This window comes from Physella acuta, unplaced genomic scaffold (assembly GCF_028476545.2).
Source record: "Physella acuta isolate Inbredline_101_S28 unplaced genomic scaffold, ASM2847654v3 ptg001498l, whole genome shotgun sequence".
In the NCBI taxonomy this organism is placed as follows: Eukaryota; Metazoa; Mollusca; class Gastropoda; family Physidae; genus Physella; species Physella acuta.
Window position 1 is genome coordinate 91,588 of NW_026733013.1, and position 20,417 is coordinate 112,004.

Consider the following 20,417-nt stretch of genomic DNA (forward strand, 5'->3'; position numbering starts at 1 on the left):
AATAATAAGATCTAATAGTAGGCCTAATACCTGGCTCCGCTGGGTAGACATAGAATCTAGAATCTACTTCTTTACTTAAATTTAATTACTTTAGATTTAGATCTACATTCGATTCAAAATACACCCATAATAAATCAAAAGTAGTCATAATAGGCCTAATAAAGCATTTAATTGTCTCTAAGATCTAAAATCTCGCTCTATTATCTAATCATTTTTTTAGTAAACGAAATTTTCTGAAATTGAAATAGATTGTATGACTAGACTTAGATCTAGAATCTGCTACTTAAATTAAATTGTAAAAACTTTATACAAGTATGTAGTTGATATTATTGTAGTAGAAGGCTTTAATAAATTACTAAGGCCTACCTACTTTGTTGTCTTTTTACAGCAATATGAATCTGATACTGGACTGAGTTAAATTAAATTCAAATTCATATCTAGTATTTGGTCTACTAAGTTTTTGTAGCCTAGTAGTACAATCTAGATCATACCAGCCAACAACAAATAACCACATTATTATTATTTGGTTAATGATTAGGCTAATTTTTTTTTAAATCCACTGTTTATAAAAGAAACAAATCAAGCTAGAAACATTATAAGTGAGATGGTTTAGAATAATAACAATGGACCCAGTCTACAATTGATACAATTGCCGGTCTACATAGGGCCTACAGTCTAGTAGTTTACAGTAGGCACCTAGTGTGTAGCTAGTATACTAGTGTGTAGCTGTCCAGAGTTAAGATTCTTAATGCCTTAATGCTTTCCCCTGATAAGCCATGTGTGCTATAAATGACATAACATGACACCGAGGTGAGAAGTGTTGAGGGGAGAGCAGTGGGACTTTCCCCTTTGTTCTCCCTGCTGGGCCCTGAGGGTCAAAATTATATAAGAAATACTATCTCTGTGGGGCTGGGTATCACGGAGGTGAGACATTTTCAGGGGAGGGCAGGGCAGACTCCTCTTAGGTTTTATTGTGGGCTAGATACAGGTGGGGGCAGCCATTATGAGGGTTGAATGTCAGTATTAATGTGTCTGATTACTTCCCTGCTGGATTATAAGGGTCTTAAATTGTATAACATGCTACCCAGATTGGTTATTACCCATGGATTATATTAGCCGTTGTAGTGTGGGTTTTGTAGGAGTTAAGTGGTCTCACGTTTGCTACAGTAAATAACCTATAATATATTACTGCATTTGATCAGCTTCGTCTACTTAAACTCTAAACGCAAACGGTATTACTAACAGTATTTTTATTTAGAAATTTCGGCCACATATTTATATTATCCACGAAACTGTCAATAACTGTATAAGGATCTTCAATTCCTAAGAGTTCAAGTTTTTTAACATATTTTTCCTTTTCCGCGGGTGCGATTCTTTACATACGGTGAACACGTCCAGCGCTGGTGAACACGTCCAGCGCTGGCGAACAGCTGATTGTGTTTACGTCTGATGTACACCACTGTGGCGGCGGGCGTAGGTATCACGTGATTTAGGTCACGTGTTTGCAAGGACTCTATAGACTTATACCGCGAGATTCAGGCGGAAGTCACTCTATTTTACAAATGGCTGCTGTTTATATAGCAAATCTTGCTAGCAGACACTGCTGTTTAAAGTTAATTTCTGGCCTATATTGATATATTTAGCGATTGATTTAGGTTTATTATTCATTTATCTATTACATTTGACACAAACATATCACAATATACTTCTATTACAGCCTTGACAATGAGGTAACGTTTTCGTACATTAATAGCCGCGGGCGATTTTACGTACCCAAAACGATAGATTACCGCCTAAACACCCAACACCTGAGACTAACCTAACCCAGGTTAAGAACCACTGATCTAGATGTTGGAACTTATATTTTTATACTGTTAGTTATTAGTTATTATTAGTTAAATTTTAAAGTTAGGCCTAAAGGGGCTAAAATAATATTTTTTATTATTCATTTTTTACTTACGAGAAAATGAAATGTACGTGAAGATCCAACAAAAACTTCCAGTCTACATGGTGGTGTTCTTGGTGGTTTTCAGTCTCTATATTAAAAAATCATAATTATGTCTAACTCTGATAAAAGGATTGATTATCTAGATCTAGACTAGATTCTAATCTAATTCTAGATTTTAGATCTAGAAAATCTACTCTTGACATAAAATTAAGTGTCTTCTTTCCTTCTGGGAATACCTAAAACAACCCATTAACAATGATTATGACGTCATGAAATATTAAAACTTGAATTCACGGGATAAAACAGAGATCTAAATCTAATAATTATACCTTATTTTAGTAATTTCAAATTCAACGAACACCTTTTTTAAATAGACTACCATTACAAATTTTAATGGCGCATGTAATTATATTTTTAATTTACTCACGCAATTTTCTATTTTTTTTCTTTGAATTTAATGGAATGGTGCGTATTTTTATTCGCTAACAAATAAATTAAATCAGGCGTGAGGCAAATTTGAACAACTTTTCTCATTTATTTAAAGGATCCTAACGAGTAATATTTTGTATTTAAAAAAAACTTATGCAATAATTCCTATATGTTCAACTTTTAATAATTAATTGACAATGTTAGTTCTTTTACTAGATTAGTTTTATTTCTTTATTTATGTGATTCTTTATCCCTACTGTTATCGTAAGCTAACGAAATTAACGTGTGCTACCGTTGTAACGTTTTTATTTTTTGAAAACTTTTGAACATATTTAATATTTAGTATGGATATAGATTTTTTTATTGACATCATTCCTTTAAATTAATAATTTTTTATTTGTTTACATTTTTAAAAAAATCTTTCTCATATGTAAAATTCTTATTAAGCAACTTATGTATACAAAATCTGGCCACCAAGCCAAGGGCTAAGGGGTAATAACTACGGTTTTTTTTTAAACAAAATGAATTACCCTGGTGTCACTAGACTCTATAATCTATAATGATGATCATCTTCAAATCCTAATGTTTTATCGGTTTTAATACTGAAACTGTGAGTTTCATGTTGTATCAAAAACCTAACCATGCACGCATTGCAATATGTTTCTTTTTTTTATTTATTTTTTTACAAATTGCCATAATGCTCAAACGTAAAGCAGACGAGTGATTTTTTAAAAACTCTTCCGTGAGTCATGACTTCAGTGTGCCTCGAACTCGCAGCTCCTGCGTGCAGGCCTAAAATTTAAAAATGTTAAAAATTGCATTCTTCTGTCTTTAAAAATTGTCTTACAATTTTAATAAAATTACAAATTTTAAAGATGATGGGCTTTATTAGAATGGTTTATTTTTCTTAGTTTATTAGGCCCTAATTATTAATAATTAGGGCCTAATAATTTATTAATTAGGCTAGGCCCTAGAATGCCCTGGCTAGATCTATATTATTTTTTTATAAATTTATATTATATAGATCTATTATTAGGCCTATAGATCTAGTACTTATAGGCCTAATATAAATTATTTATTTAATATTTATTTTTATTATTGAAATTTTTAGGCTTAGCCAGCCTTAGTATTAAAATTAAATTAATAAATTAGTTAGGCCTAAAAAGAGTAATAAGTCCTATCTGTAATATAAAGTTAACCAATGCCAATTAGGCCTACATTTACTACAATGTAATGAATTATTAGCAGTGTTTCTTCCAGACTTTTTCTCCAGGGGGGGGGGGTAGACTTTCTCCGAAGAGATGCCTGAAAGAAACTCTGGTTACTAGGCCCATTTATCAGGCCTATTAGTGCCAATTAGGCCTACTTGAATTACTAATATTTTTTAGATCTACTACTACTAAACTACTTATAGATCTAGGCCTTTAGGCTATATTATTATATTATATAGGCATAGATCTAGGCCTTAATAAATATTAAAACTGGCTAAAACTAATATGTTTCACTGGGCTAGCTATTTTATTTACGCTAATATTTTAAGGGTTGAGATTTTAGGGCATACTTTAGTACTTTAAGTTAGTTGAACCTGGTTTCTAGACATGAATCTAATTTGAGAATTAGAATCCTTTAAGTCTATATTAGATCAAGATTAGACTAAATTGAAAAAATTATTAAGTAAAGAAGGCCTTTATATATAGCCTGCAAGTTATAAAAAATCTATTAGTATTAGAAATAGGGGCCAATAGATTATAGGTCCTAGATAGAAGTAAATGTTTAGTAACTAGTAGTTTGCCCTAACATGTTTTTTAAACTATAACTTGAAAATTAAGCCTGATATCAGATCACTAGCCAAATTTTCCTTAGCCCTGGCATTTTTATTACACCTCATTATTAGGTCCTAATAGTATTAGCCTAGAATCACTTACAATGAATCCTACACTTCTAGGCTTACAAGAATCTATTGCATTTAAATAATCATTCTAATCTGCCTAGATCTATATGTATACTTTTGAAAACATTATTGCTGTTCGTACGCTTTTAGTTACTTCATATTTACTAAACATTTTGTAATGTTACATTTCTCTATCTCACCTAATCAACCATGGGCATTTCGTTTGACATTTCTTTTTCATCTTTTTTTTTAAAGTTTATTTTTCAGGGTTAAAAATTTTTAGACTAAGCTGTAGAAAGAAAGAATTTTTTAAAAAGCTGTAAATTAGTATTCATAATAATATTCTAGTTACAACACAATCTTTATGGATAGTGCTAAAAGTTGTGCATATCTCCCAGTTCTTCTTCTTCTTCTTCGTTCTTAATTATTAGTGTTGAATGGGATTGAGATTTACCTGCCAGTGTTTGGACTCGAGACTTTGTTCGAATTTATCAACCATGTGCTTTTTTGCCGACTCGACCACGCCTCCAACACAATTAAGCGTTACGTGTCAACTGGTTATGCGCCATTGAGGCCATTGACTCCGATTTCAGCCTGCTTTTCTTTTTGGATTTGCTTCCATAGCCTTTGTCCAACCAAGAACAAACTACAAGGCAGCAGTTGTTTTAATTTTGGAGTTGTCTCTCCTAGAAGAGTGGCTGTCCCCAGCTAACGAGCCTCATCTGCCGAGGGTTCGAACTCGAGACTTTTCGGTTTAGCAACCATGAGCTTTACCGACTCGACCACGCTGACCCCTATCTCCCAGTTGATTCCCCATTGTTGCAGTTTTAAACTTAGTATTGCTCTATAAAAATCATACTTTCATGCTTTAACTGGTAGGCCTATTTATTTTAAAAATTGTAAGTAGGCCTACTAATAATGTTTTTTTTTTTAATTGAAAATTTACATTGCATTTGTTTGATTTCATTCATCTGTTTAGGGAAGCCACATAAGAATGAGGAAACACATTTCTGTTGCTGGTACTAGTTAAAGTAATTCAAAATGGTTTTTAAATTTTAACAGGTAAGATTATTTGTATGAAGTATGTGTTATCATATTATATGGCTACTACATTACTTTAAATTAAATTAATTCAGTTATGGAATATTGTTTATATTTTTATTTAATTTCAGAGTCAAGAATGAATTGTTATTTTTTACAATAAGAAGAGCTACACAATCAAGTGCATTGTTATATTTCTAGTCTTTTCCAGTGTGATGCATATCTGGATTCAAAAGAGTTATGAGCAAACTGTTACTTGATTTTATTTAAGCCACAACACTGTTGAATTCTTCCAATTGGAATTTTTTTTTTTACACATAGTTAACCTATTATCTCACTACATTAGTGAGAAAAATGGCATTGGTCCCATGAATTACTTGTGTAACTGTGAGTTATTATATCCAGTCTTGGGGATAGCTCACTTAATTATTGAATGATTCAGATGTGTATCATATCAGCAACGGCAGTGATAAAGAGATAAGTTGTTTGGAAAAATTTTCCTGTAGGACCAACAAATATTTCAAAACCTGATGGTCCAGAAAAGCGTAGAAGCATTATATCAAACACAATGGCAGCTGATGCTAAAACAGAGAGGAGGTCTAGAAAACAATCTAAGCCGCGGGGTTGGCCAAGGAGAGATGTACAGACTGAAGAGTTATTAAACGGCGCAGCTGATGATGACGATGATGAGTTTGAAGGCCGTGTAAATTCATATAAAGAGCAGGAAGTTACACTGCGTCAAAGAAGTAAAATGGGTAGTGTCCGCAAAAGTAGTCGGACAAGAAAAAGTCTTAGTTACACAGAGTTTGGGGACAATGACCCTATAGACAGTGAAGATGACATAATCACCCGTTCATATAAAAATGATAGCAATAGTTTATTTACGAACAATGATTCTGAAAAGTATAGTGAATCAAGTAATTCCTTATTGAAACCAAAAGCTTCGAGAAATTTAAAACCTAATGCTAAAAAAACTTTACTGGGAGTGGGAAGACAGAAGCAAGTTTTGGGTAAGACAGACAATCAAAAACAGACAAGAAGTGGTGGCAGTGTCAAGAATCCAGTAGACAGCTTTTGTAATTCAGACAATGTCATCAATACTCCTGATAACCTGGAAGTAGATAAGGACACAGATAATAGTAAAGAGGCAGACACGGCTGCAACCCCTAAAAGATCCCGCAGCAGACTTAAGGCTAAGAAAGGTCAGGCACATGCTGTGCTAAGAAACAGGGATCTGTCACAGCCAGACCATTCCTTTCAGTCTGAGGCTGACCTAGATCAGAATCTAGAGGAAGCTGAGGAGCCTGTTACAAACAAAAGAACCAAAGGAAAGTCCACGCCAAAAACACCAAAATCATCGGCTACCTCTACAAGGGTGAGATTTAAAATATTCAGCTTTTTTTTTTTTATAATTACTATAAATAAGCTTTAAGGCCTACTAGCTAGAAACAACACTGAATATATAATTAGAATACTCCAGTATTATTATTTTATTTCATAATTTATTCCTTGTTCTTGTCCAAGAGACATGGGGCAGATGAAGTAGAGTTCATCTGTTTTAAAGATCTCACTATACAGGGGATTGTGTGGACAGCACTCTGCCCGGCCACATTGGTTTCCTTAATGTCAGTTGGGTACCCATCAGAGCTGGGTGGACTCAGGGACACCCTACAGTCATGAATCTGAACTAAGATCCGAATTCTAGACTTTCAGGTAGCAGTCATAAACTCTACCATCTAACCCTATTATATATTATGCTTCAATTTAAACAGACTAGGAATGGTGAGTATGTGTAAAAAAATGTTGCTCCACACTGTCTTAATTAACATGGAATGATTAATTTATAAATAATAAGTGGACCAGGTTTAATTGGCAGTAGGCCTGCATTAGTATTAATTCTCAAGACAAGTTGTTACCGGCATAAAATAATGTCCCGAGTCTTTTTTGTTTATGTCAATAAAAATATTAAATGCATTAAAATTGAACAGTATTCTGTTTTCTTTAAATAAAACTAAAGATATTAGACAAATAATTAAACAAAAATAGCATTTTATTTTATTTTTTTTAAAGTAAAAATTTTACTTTTCTTTTAAACTAAAATGTTAGTAGTATCACATATTATATTATTTTTATTTTAAATATGTGTATATTGTTTTGTTAAATCATAGTTTTCTTTTTCTGTAAGGGAGCCAAATCTTCTGCTAAGTTAAAAGGATTAAAAAGTTCAGATCTGAAGTGTAAACATTGTGATGAAGAGATGCTTTCTATAGAATCTCTACAAAGGCATATGATGTCAAAACATTCTGTGGTGGTAAGAATATCTTGTTATTTTTGTTTTCACTTTATCATTTCTTTAATAAACAAGTTTAAGTAATTATAAAACAGGATACTTTATATTCTTTGACTTAAACTAAAAACTACCCATGATTATTTTTATCACATGCCATCTTAAACTTAGCATCCTTTATATGTATGCCAAGGCAGATAATTAACTTAAAATACATAAAATACATCAAAGTTTTGAAATAAGTTATCTTTTATTTTATATTTGTTTTATATTTTAAGAAAGTATCAATTTGGTTCAAATAATTACATTTTTTTTACTTAAAGCAGATATTTTCAGATCCTTATACCAAATTAAACTTCAATTAACTTTTAGGACAAAATGTTCATATTTTTAAAAAAAATTATTTCTTAGTAAAATCTATTTTACCAATTATTTCCTTGAAGTAAAAAAAAAATTAAATTTTAAAATATATTTTACTTAAAATCAGTTTTACCGCTTGTTTATAGTGGTCAAAAAGTAACCCTCTGGGAGAGGAAGCACCAGGTCTTATCATCAAAGCACTGGGCCATGTGGACTGTCAGCAGTGCCAGAAACAGTTTCGATTTGCTCACTACTACAAGCATCATCAGATCTGGTGTGGAAGGGAGGTAATAACTTTCACTGCACAGTTATCAAACCTTATTTTTGTTAGATGTTAGACCTGAGTTGACATAGATCCATACAAAGCATTTAATTATGTGTTTATAATTTCTGGAAAATAAAAAAAAAATTTATAATTTTAAGAAAAAATCAAGGTAGAAAGATTTTTTGTGAAAAAATTCAGAACTTTTTTTTTATTGGGTGCTCTTTCTGTGAAATATGCAGAGGCTTGAATTGTTCTGTAGTGTGTCATTGACCTGCACAGCTTGAAGATAGTTCTTGTTTCTACTATCACCAATTCAGAATATTGTTGTGTTGTGCTTTATATTTATTGATTGTTTCCCCTTGTACAGTTTGAATTTATTGATTATCTCCCCTGTTTGATAGTAGTATGTGACCCTAACATAAACTTTCTGTAATGGTGTTCACCAAGTTTTAATATCTTGTAATTTTAAAATTCTCCGTCTTTGTTATGCAAATCCAGGAAGAGCTAGCCACATGTGAAATTTGTAAACATACTGTACGAGCAATGTGGCTGCACCAGCACATGAATGCACATAAAAACAAGGCAGATCAGCTGGCCTTGGAGGAAAAGAGGAAGAAAGATGTTGAAGTAGAAGACGATGGTGTGCAGGAAGTGGGGAAAAGAAGGAAGCGACAGGCTGCAAAAAGGTTGAGTTTTTTATTTATATATATGCTTTTTTTAGTGGACACAGCTAATTGACTTAATGGTCAGAGTTGGCTGACCTAGGAATCAAAGTTAACTTAAGATTTGAATACAAATTTAATCAAATTGGTCTGAATTAGGTTATCTTAGCTGTTAGAGTCAGTGTTATTCTTGACCACTGGATAAAGCATGGGGCATCCCACGGATTAATGATAACTTATTTTATCAAACTCTACCACTTGACCAGTCTCATTTATATTTTTTTGTTTTGACCCAATCTTCTACCTGTCTTATTTACATTATGTTTAAACATTGTTTAGGTTTAACCTCATTTTCTACCAGTCTCATTTACCTTATCTTCTTGGGGATAAATGCAATTTAAATTTTCAGTTAAAAAACAAACATAAGTAGGCCTACTTACAATTTTTTTATGTAAAAAAACCTACTAGTTTAACATTATCTTCTTGTGTAAACTTACATCTACATACTTTGATATTGTAAATAATTTTTTAATTATTTTTTCTTTCAGTGCAATCAAATTAATCAACAGTTTTACCATGGATGGGGAGGACGTTGAGAACATCTCTGATGAGCACGTGGAAGAGGAGAGGGAGGGGTCGGATGAGGAGAGTGGTTCAGATATTGAAGATGATGAGTGTGAGATGGATGACGTGGACATTGAGGAGCGACCAAAGAGAAGTTACTTCAGTGAAGGAAGGCACATTATTGACTGTAAGTCTTGGTAACTCATACTTTACCCACAAGAAGTCTTGGTAACTCATACTTTACACTTTATCTTGTGTAATAACACATTTTCATACATACAACTATCAATAAGTTCATTAAAAAATATTTTCCCCCAACCACCCATCAGGTAAATTTTTATCCAACGATCTAATATTGTGATCCTTATATCATCAGTCCATCACAAATATTTTTTATCCACAAAAATTGTATTCTTTCATTTGCAAATCTATCCATCAACAAACATATTTATTCTTCAACATACAAATATTTGTTCATCAACTTGCTAAAATTCATTCATCAACATGCAAATATTCATTCATTAACATGCAAATATTCATCCATCAACATGCAAATATTCTATTTATCAGTCTATAATATTTATTTCCATTCAACCATCTAGAAATTTTTTCATTTTTCAGCATGCAGATATTTTATTTTTCCATCCTCAAATATTCATCCATCTATTAAGAACTCTCTTCAAATCTCTTTTCTTTCTCAGCCTCAAGCGCAGAGAAAAAATGGAGCAGCATTTGTTTTTTAGACGCCAACATGACACAGTCTCAGAGGTTGGAGATTCTACACAAATTTTATGACAGTATACCAAAGGATCCAATATTCACAGATCTCCAACCCCACCCCAGCAACTGGTCACCTTTAGATGGCAGGTCAGTGATTCATTCACTAATACGGACGTAGATACTTATAAATTCTTGACCTATACAGTAATAGCAACTAGACAATTATGTACTATTACAGAGTTAGCAAATAGGCAATACTGCAACAATACAAAGTTAGCAACTAGTGAATAGTGTACTGCACATGATACTAAGCCATAGATATGTATAAATACTTGACTAATACAGTGGACTTCATTTGCAAATTCTGTACCATTCAGAGGTAGCAACTAGGCAATAATGTACTATTACAGAATTGGCAAATAGGTGATTCTGCAACAATACAAAGTTAGCAACTAGGTAATGTGTACTGTTGCAGTTTACAAAGATGAGATACTGTAACAATACGAATAGACAATACTATAGTAAACTGCAGACCTAGCTGTATAAGAGTTAACAACAACAATAAAATACTTAACTAGCATTTAAAAAGTACCTTTAACATCTGATTGCCTATGCATTAGAAAAAGTAGAGTTTATTTTTTTCTTGTGCCCTTGGTTAGTATCTTACCTAGCCACAAAAAGTTAGGTACTCAGCAGATCTGTGTGTGCTCATTGACATCCAAAAGATTTAAGCCAGTAAACGAGTATAATATTGGGTTATTGCTTTAAGGATAGACCTCATCCAACCTGTGGATAAAAAAAAAATTCTTAACATTTCTGTTAGCAGTTACGGCAAATTGAATAGCTTTTGTTTATTTTTTTGTTGATTCTGTCATGTTTTGGTACAGTGAAAGAGAAAAGTATTTACCACTTCGTCAGCATTCAGTCAAATTTACATGTGGGCTGTTAGGTCATACTACTGACCACAGTCAGGAAGAGATGTCATTAAATTGGGGCCAATCAGTAATCAGAAATGGTGAGATTTTTAAAAATAATTTTGTTGCTAATGTTAATTGTCTAAAGTTAAATACCCCTGCTGTATTAAGTTTTTACAGTTTAAGATTGATCTCATAATTTGTGTACATTCTAGAAATACTCACTGTTATATGCCCATAACTGTAATATCTATATGTTAAGACAAGTCATACACCTTGTGATAGAGCCTTTAATTTAATTATATCGCTTCTTTTTGTACTTCAGGCAAACCTTATTGTTACACTGGTGGTCCAGTTTGGGCATTAGAGTGGTGTCCCTTGCCAGAGGGCGTGGAATCTGAGCAGTTTTTTGCTGTAGCTTTAGACTTAACTGCTGACGAGAAACTGCCCAGCACAACCAATACTTCCAGTGGACGAGGCATTGTACAAATCTGGTCAGCTGGGGTGTTAAAAAATGAAAAGTATGTTGTTTATTAAAAAAAAAACTACACCTTCCCTTTTAAGTTAAATTTTAAAAAGTCACACAATATTTAAAGCACTTAAAAGTTTACCATGTCAACATATAATTAAGCACTTACAAATGTTGGCAGTTACTTAGTTTATCAACCAGCCTAAAATTGACATTTTATCTTACCAACTTTTTTTAAAGAAAATTAATTTTATCAGAATTTTTTTTTTTATACTGAGTGACCATCATTATATCTTTATTCCACAGAGACTGTACTGGTGATTTGTCCATAAAATATTGTATAGCTCATGAATCTGGCTACTGTGTTAGCATGTCTTGGTGTCCAGGGCGTTGTTATGATGAGGTAATTTTTTTTGTGATAGAAAAAGTTTTTTTTTTAAAAAGATCAATATAACAAAAGCATATTTTCTTTCTAGTTTAAAAATAAAATGTTCAAATAATTGTTTATTATGACTTTTAACATAAAATCCATTAAAATAACTATTACAGGAAGAACATGAGGATGGTAGTCTACGCAGGCTGGGGCTGCTGGCAGTGGCCTGTTCTGATGGTAGTGTTCTAGTCTATAGGTAACTCCTGACTAATGTGTGTTCTAGTCTATAGGTAACTCCTGACTAATGTGTGTTCTAGTCTATAGGTAACTCCTGACTAATGTGTGTTCTAGTCTATAGGTAACTCCTGACTAATGTGTGTTCTAGTCTATAGGTAACTCTTGACTAATGTGTGTTCTAGTCTATAGGTAACTCTTGACTAATGTCTTTATGAAATTTGGGGTATTGTCTCCCTGTATTGGGAATTAACTGACTGGAGGATGTATGGTAAAGTAAGGCAGGTGGACATAGTGCTGACCCCACCATCCTTTCAAAAGCTTTGATCGAGAAACCGATGAGCCCAACAGATCTTTAGGTCCAAAAGGGACTACTTTTTGTAATGATGGGTCTCCCTTTTTTTTTAAACTTATGATGGTAGCATAGGTCACCTGCAAGAAAATGCCACTGCAATTTGGTTCTTTCCCTGCAATATATTACTATACACCAGGATACAACCTGTGTTTACAGCTTGCATGTATGTTTCACTGTTAAACTGGATTGCAAAGAGTCTATTTGCAAATGTAATATTATTTTTAGCGCAATTTCCGTACAGGAATTGCGATTATTAACTCGTCATTTCTGGATGGATGTGTGTCCGCAATGGATGGATGTGTGTCCGCAGCTTTAAGTCGTATCTCCTCCTCATTGAAGCAATATCGAGGACTAGTTCCAAAAACAAATATGAAACTTGAAACATTTACCAATCGATTCCTGCCATAATTTAGAAAAATATTGCCGAAGAAAGTTTTCAAAAATATCCTTTCGTTCGGTCACAAAAAATTAATTAAGGAAGTTGCGCTTAAATTGTCACTAGACTTTTTATTAACTTGTTTTTGTTATTTAGTCTTCCCCAACCTAATACACTGGAAGCCCAACATTCCAAAGATATTTCCATATATTATCCAAGTCCAGCTGTGACCTTAGTTCCAAACTCTCAAACAGGTGAGAAGTGTAGTAGTATTCAGTGCAACATATTTTTTTACTCATTTTTACATATATTAGAGGTACTGGTCTTCAACAAGATTATTTCATAGAACTTCATCAAAATATTTATTTTAAACATTATTATTATTTTTTAAATTATTGTGACATTTATTTGGTTTATATAAAATGTAATTTTGTTCTTTATTTTAAGTGGAAAAACAGTTACATTAGTGATTTTATTTATTCCTTATCCTGAGACTAGGTTAAAGTATAATTTAAAAAACATATATCACTATAAGTATATTTTCATCTGAGAAAATAGTATTATAGTCTATTTTATTTTCTATATTAGGTTGTGGCCCTTGTTTGTGTACAGCATGGCAGCAGGGAGGTAACCATGAGCAGATTGTTGCTGGGTATGGTCGGGGTAGGTTTGTTTTTATGTGGTCTAATTATCTGATGTATAGGTTTTTAGCTAAAACAATGAGAATGCGCTTTTTTATTTTCATAGGTTAAGTAATTGGTGTAGTAAAAAGTAAAGATTCCGCTTTAGACCTAGCAATCCACTGTGCAGATGAAATAGAGTTCATACTTCTTGACCTCTGCACATGAAGGGATGGTGGGGTCAACACTATGCCCAGCCGTCTTTACTTTTCCTAATAGAACTTACCCATCAGAGCTGGGTGGACTAGGGATGTTCAACTGATTTGAACTTGAGACTTTCAGGCTTGCAGACTATCATTTTACAGCTAGGCCACTCTGTCCCATAAATGATATAGTAAAGTCAATTATATTTTTTAAAAAGTAAAAGAATTTTTTAATTAATTAATATAGTGAGGGTAAGTTTAACAGGTAATTTTAATCATTAAGGTGTATTATTTAATATAGAGAAGGCTAGTTTATTAGTTTACATAATGGGCATGCGTGTACTAGTTTAGTTAGCTTCATGCTTTTAATTAAATTGCTTTTGATTTAACTAATTAGCCTTGATTACTTCATGCAATGAATCCCTAGGTAACATTTTTGTCTGGGATCTGGTATCCAAGTCTCCCTTGTTAAGGGTCAATGACACCACACTTCGACCTCTCCAGTGTTTCAAGTTTAACACAGAGGGTATCTTGTCCTGTACATGGAACCCACAGGTACCCTCATCGTTTGCCACATCTTCATTTGACGGCAGCTTCTGTCAGTGGGATACCAACATGACATACATGCCAGTTGGTGAGTACTGCTGGTACTCTGTGCTGCTTGTGTGATGGGTGGGGGATGAGCGGTTTTTTTTAGGCAAGGGAGATAAGTCAATTGGCTGGGGCAGGTAATGTTTTATATCCAAATATAAGGTTATCTCATATAGGGACAGGTTAGATGAATATGAGATTTCTTAAATATGGGGAGGTCAAGTATTTCATATTGGCAGGGGCAGTTAAGTAAGTAGACATTGGCATTTAATTAAGCATTTATAAAAGTGTATCTAATAAAAGACAAGGAATTTTTATTTTTTAAGTGGACAGGTTCTGTTTTCTTTGTGATGTACAGGCTATTTTTCAGGGGAGCCGGACGTTTTCCCGAAAGACACTTGATGATTATTTGGTAATATATAAATGTTAACATTTTTCGGGCAAGTAGCGTTCGGGTATTTGTCGCATTTGGGCAAGTGTCCATTCTGGCAAAATCGGCATTCGGGCAAGTGTCTTTCGGGAATTTGTCGAAGACCCATTTTTCAGAACCATGTTGACAGTAGGAAGTCCTAACATTACATTGTCCGTCCCTGGATGGGTCAGTTGTTAACCCAAATAAAATTTCTCTCCCGCAGGTACCATGAGGCAGTCTTTCCAGTTGTTTGTTCACAGATCTCTGTGCTGGGCTGGCCCAATGCAACTTGGTTTTTTCTCTTCAGCAGAGAAATTTAATATGTAAGCTATCATATACATATGTGCTGTGTAATCAGTAAATTATTTTTGTGAGCATTGACTTGTTATGCGTCTTGCATATAAACATTTATGCATTCATTAGCTTAGTTAAGTATTTATAAAACATACTATGATTAAATAACATTGTTTATCAAATGTAAGCTTAATATTACTTTTAATTTATCAAACATGTTAGCATACATTGACTTATTTTTTATGAAAGAAATAAGCTTAAGTAGTTATTACCTAATGCTTTACTTCACTTATCAACAGAAAACATAACATATATTCATTTATTATTTATAAACAAATGTTGAACATAATTAGTAAATCCTTTGAATTCAGGCCAATTGTTTTTTTTTATAGGACTGATAAATGCCCTGTGACCTTCCATGGCCTGTCCAGAAATGGCACAAAAAATATGGGAACTGGACTGGCAGTACAGAACCATGCAGCATGTATATGGGTAAATGCCTAGCTGTTTGTTTTAACTTTTCTTGTCTTGCTTGGTTTAGGATTTTAGACAGGCTTGGGATATTAGATTAACATTGTGATTGAGACAAACAGTAGATTAATCAATACATATTTAGTAATGCTGACTTTGTAACAAATCAAAATATTATTAGTAATCATACTCAAGATTGAAGATTGCTATGGCCACAACTTTCTTAGGTTTGCAAACTTCAACTTGAAACAACTCAGTGTCTTATGTCAAGAACTGCTTGAGTAGTTCCAATAATTTCTTGACTTTAAGCTAAGTAGGTGACTTACCTAAAACTATATGACCTATACAAACCGGGTGACTAGACCATCCTTCTGTTAGCAGCTGTTACATCTTGCCATTCTCTTGCAGGACGTGAGCTACTGTCCATTCTATGAGGTCCTAGTCTCATGTGATGCCATTGGTAAGGCTAGACTGACCCTCCCTCCCATGATGGACGTCAGAACAAAGGCTGTGAAGAACCATGGGATCTGGTACAAGAGTGCGTGCCCTATGTTGGTATGTGGGTGTTTTAGTACTTGCCGTATGTTGGTATGTGAGTGTTTTATCCATATGTTGGTATGTGGGTGTTTCATCCATATGTTGGTATGTGGGTGTTTTATCCATAGTTTGGTATGTGGGTGTGTTATTGCTTGCCCTATGTTGGTATGTGGGTGTTTTATTGTTTGTCCTATGTTGATATGTTAGTGCTTTAGTAATTGTCCTGTGTTGGTATGGGGGTGCTTTAGTACTTACCCTATGTTAGTAGTTTAGTAGTTGTTCTGTACTGGTATGTGGGTTCTTTAGTGCATGCCCTTTGTTAGTATGTGGGTGCTTTCCCTGTGTTGAGGTATGTGTGTGCTTAAGTGCTTGCTCTATGTTGATATGTGGAAACTTTTGTTAATTTATAAAAGACCATGACTTGTGCTTCCTGGTTTTTGAGAAATATATTAAATTTCCAATAAAATGTCTATATGCCAATATTGTCATTTGAGAAAATACATAACCCTAAGCCTAACTCTAAACCTAACCACAAACATTAACACAAAACATAAACAAACTCTCACCACAAACATAAAGAAATGTGTTAAGTGTTGTGGTTGAATGTTGAAATGGTTTTGTTGCATAAGTATTATGTTTGTATGAATGAAGACTGGCTATTTAAAGTTATAATTGTAATGTATTACTACACCTTCTCATGTCTGCTGTTTCTGATTGTAGAACTCAACTACTACCTACACAAAATTTCAAAAATTTCGTTCATTTGTAATGGGGCATGAACATTTTTTGTTGTATCAAGTAACGTTCAAATTCTTATTTCTTTGTAGCATTAAATAGGACTAATTAATATCTTTAATGGCAATACAATTTACATAAACTCATTCACAAAATTTATATGGGCTTTAAAATAAAACAATGTTGATGCATAAAGACTTTCTGAATATTTATCTCATTGTCATTTTTTTTTACAAACAGAACAGCAAAGGGAAACTACCTGACCATAGAATACAGTTGCGTAAAAATTAAATTATAGTTTATTTCATCCACCCAGGATGTTTACCAGGCCAAGCTGATTAAAAAAAATGATGTGGATAGCCAGCTGGATCTGTTGGGACTCTCCCGGGGTCAAATGTCAGAAGTGACAGGCAGCAGCAGATGTTTCTCAACCCTTGACATTTTGGGTGCATGTCAAAATTTCAACGCTGAAGAAATTGTGCATTATCTGGATTCTCCAATGGTATGACATATTAAAGAAATAATACATTTTCTAGATTCTCCAATGGTATGACACATTAAAGAAATAATACATTACCTAGATTCTCTACATGGCATGACCCATTAATTATACATTTTCTAGATTCTCCAATGGTATGACACATTGAAGGAATGATACAATTTTATAATTTCCCAATGAAAAGTTTTAGTTAATAGTGCCTGCATAGTTATAACATTGAAGAAATTATACATTACCTAGATTCTCCAATGGTATGACACACTGAAGGAATGATACAATATTATAATTTCCCAATTATGAGTTTTTGTTAATAATGCCTGCCTAATTATCCTTTTAAAACTCTTACATAGTTGAATTTGGGTACTGATAAAATGAAATGAGCCAGTTTATTACTCTTAATCACTTGCTCTTGATTTTTTAGCGCAATTTCCATTCTGGAGAATTGCGTTTATTAACCCGTCATTTCTGGATGTATGGATGGATGGATGGATGTATGTGTGTCCGCAGCTTTAAGTCGTATCTCCTCCTCAACGAAGCAATATCGATGACTAGTTCCAAAAGCAATTATGTTAAGCAAGTTATGAGGATGAACATAGGCCATAAAAATTACGGGTTTCTTTCATGTATTTCCCGGAAAAGCCAAAAAACCTCGGAAAAAAGCACTGTTTTTGGCCCATATCTCGGCAACCAGACCACTTAGCGACTTGAAACATGTACCAATCAATTCCTGCCATAATTTAGAACAATATTGATGAAGAAAGTTTTCAAAAATATTCTTTCGTTCGGTCACAAAAAATTTTTTGAATTAATTAAAATTTGGACCGAATTAGTAGGCATTTTATGCAACCACACCACACGCGTCATCACGTTCAATAGCTGCGCCATCACGTTCAATGGCTGCGACGTCACGTTCGGTAGCTGGGCGCGCAATGGTTTTTAGTCATGTTACTCTATTGTAAATAAAACATGTAAAATACTGAAAAAAAAATTAATAAAAAACGTTTTAATTACTAACCAATGGTTTTACGCTACAACAGAGCTATTTTTAGATAACACAAGGAAATTGCGCTAAAATTGTCACTAGACTTTTTTTAATTACTTGTTTTTCTATGAATAAGATTTTTATTTTTCTATATGAACAATATTTACAACTTTTAAAAGCGCTTATTTTTAAATTCTTCTTACCATACCTTTGCACACTAAAAAATATGTAAAAACTGCTATTGTTAAATACAATGCTTACCCGCTGATTTAAAAATCTGAGTTGAAATATGATCATTTGTTAAAAATAGCATTATAAATTATAACATGCAGCAGCCAAAGTTTATATTTTTGTAAATGTTTCTAATTTGATGAAAGCATGCCGCTAATGTTGTAACTTTGTTTCAGACAAAAGATGACCTGACACTCCAAGTAGCAAAATCTTCGGGAAAAACAGAACTGGAAGATTTTGGAGGCAGCAATACCAATGCCGTGCACAAGGCAAGTTTCTTATCAATCACATTTCCTCACTCCATTAACATACATTGGTGTTTGTGTGGTTAATCATTTTCATTTAAATTTTCATTTAAAATGCAGGTGTAACACTTATTAAATGTCAACAAGGGTGGACTGGACAAATCATATACCTCTAGCGTTGAATAGCCTTGTGCATAGACAATTGTGCAGAGCGTATACTATTTCTGTTTATAAAGTTAAGCACACTTGGACATTTTTACATGTGATTTCGCCTAGTACATGAACTGTTATAAGCCTCAAAAAATTGTTTCAGAAGTGATAGCAACACAGGTTTAATTGCAGAGAAGAAAAGTCTCGAACTAATTGCATTTTGTGACTATTTTTTGTTCTAAGAATGTGACATTTAACTAATATAAAAGTACCCTTTCAACCCTGGCGATCCATGGGGCAGGTGTAGTACTTCAACTATTTCAGTGACCTTAAAATATAAAGGGAAAATGTGATCAGCTATGCCCAGCTGCCTTTGCCTACCCTGATGAGTCAGGTACCCAACAGAGCTGGGTGTACTCAGTGACATTCTACAGACTTTAATTTGGATTCAAACTCAATACTTTCGGGTTAGCAGTTGTATGATTTATTTTTTATGTAAATTTTTTCCCCAGATTCGTTTGAATCCAAATGCCTGGAGCTGTTTATGGATGATATCCGGAGGTCAAGCCGGGCTCCTGAGATTAGACAATCTTTCACCTGTTGTTCAGCCACATAAAGTTCACGTTAAAAGGTTCTATGACCTTAGGAATTCTGACAAACTGTCACAGAGCAAAAAAAATCACTGGTAGCAAATGTCTGTATTTTGTTTGATTTCTGTTGTTATTGTGAGATTCACACCAAGTTATTATTGGTGTTTTCAAAAGAAAAAGACTTATCTGGAAGATGTTCTTTTTTTTTTACATAAAAAATTCCTGTGACTATTATTTTAGTACATCCAGTACTGTGTTTTGTAAAAGCTTTGTTTTATTTAGAAATGGGTAAATCCTGTCGTTGAAAAAAATAAAACTATTTTTAAATGAATATATAGTTTGTAAATTAAAAATTGTACATTGAATTCGTTTATACATGCATATATATATATATATATATTTCTGTATTTGGTGTTGTATTAAAAATGTAAATATTTTGTGACCATACTTAAAATTCAAACGTTGTAGTTTTTGTTTTAACCCTTTCCCACCATACCCCTTGACACTCAACAGAAAAGACCATATTTATCCCAGTAGTCATGTATTATGAACATCTGAGTTGTTCATCGACAACCTTTTATGGTCTTTGTAAGACAGATTAGCTATTGACATAAACAGTACCAAACTATCGCACATTCAGCATTTACAGTTTTTAAAGAAAGAAATAAAGATTTTAATTTAAACATATACAGTTCTTTTATTATTATGTAAAGTACAATTTTTTTTTTTAAACATCATAAACTGCCTGTTTGCAAACTGCATTTTCTAAAATAAATTTCTATCTATAGTTTATTTAATAAGTGCACCCCAAACTATTTTACAGCCTTGTAAGGGATATTTTTAACCGTACTTCATCCAAGCACTGCACAAGCAACTTTGCAGCAAAACAAATGACCAATAAGACAACTAATTTATGAATCACAGATTTAGTTATTTTCCAAACCAGCAAGTGGAAGTTGTTTTTTAACT

At 33.2% G+C, this 20,417-nt stretch overlaps 1 protein-coding gene across 1 annotated transcript; it reads left to right on the forward strand.

Annotated features, from left to right (window-relative positions):
- The first annotated feature begins 2,893 nt into the window (after positions 1-2,893).
- On the forward strand, positions 2,894-19,547 carry LOC131928405 (general transcription factor 3C polypeptide 2). Its single transcript, XM_059284436.1, has 21 exons — positions 2,894-2,987; positions 5,248-5,330; positions 5,441-6,684; positions 7,495-7,620; positions 8,103-8,243; positions 8,720-8,907; positions 9,432-9,634; positions 10,149-10,314; positions 11,055-11,182; positions 11,407-11,602; positions 11,857-11,953; positions 12,100-12,179; positions 13,045-13,142; positions 13,477-13,551; positions 14,139-14,345; positions 14,938-15,037; positions 15,401-15,500; positions 15,888-16,034; positions 17,068-17,253; positions 18,640-18,732; positions 19,371-19,547. The coding sequence occupies exons 3-21, from the start codon at positions 5,878-5,880 to the stop codon at positions 19,545-19,547; spliced, it is 3,315 nt and encodes a 1,104-aa protein (XP_059140419.1). The 5' UTR covers positions 2,894-2,987; positions 5,248-5,330; positions 5,441-5,877.
- The last annotated feature ends 870 nt before the right edge of the window (positions 19,548-20,417 follow it).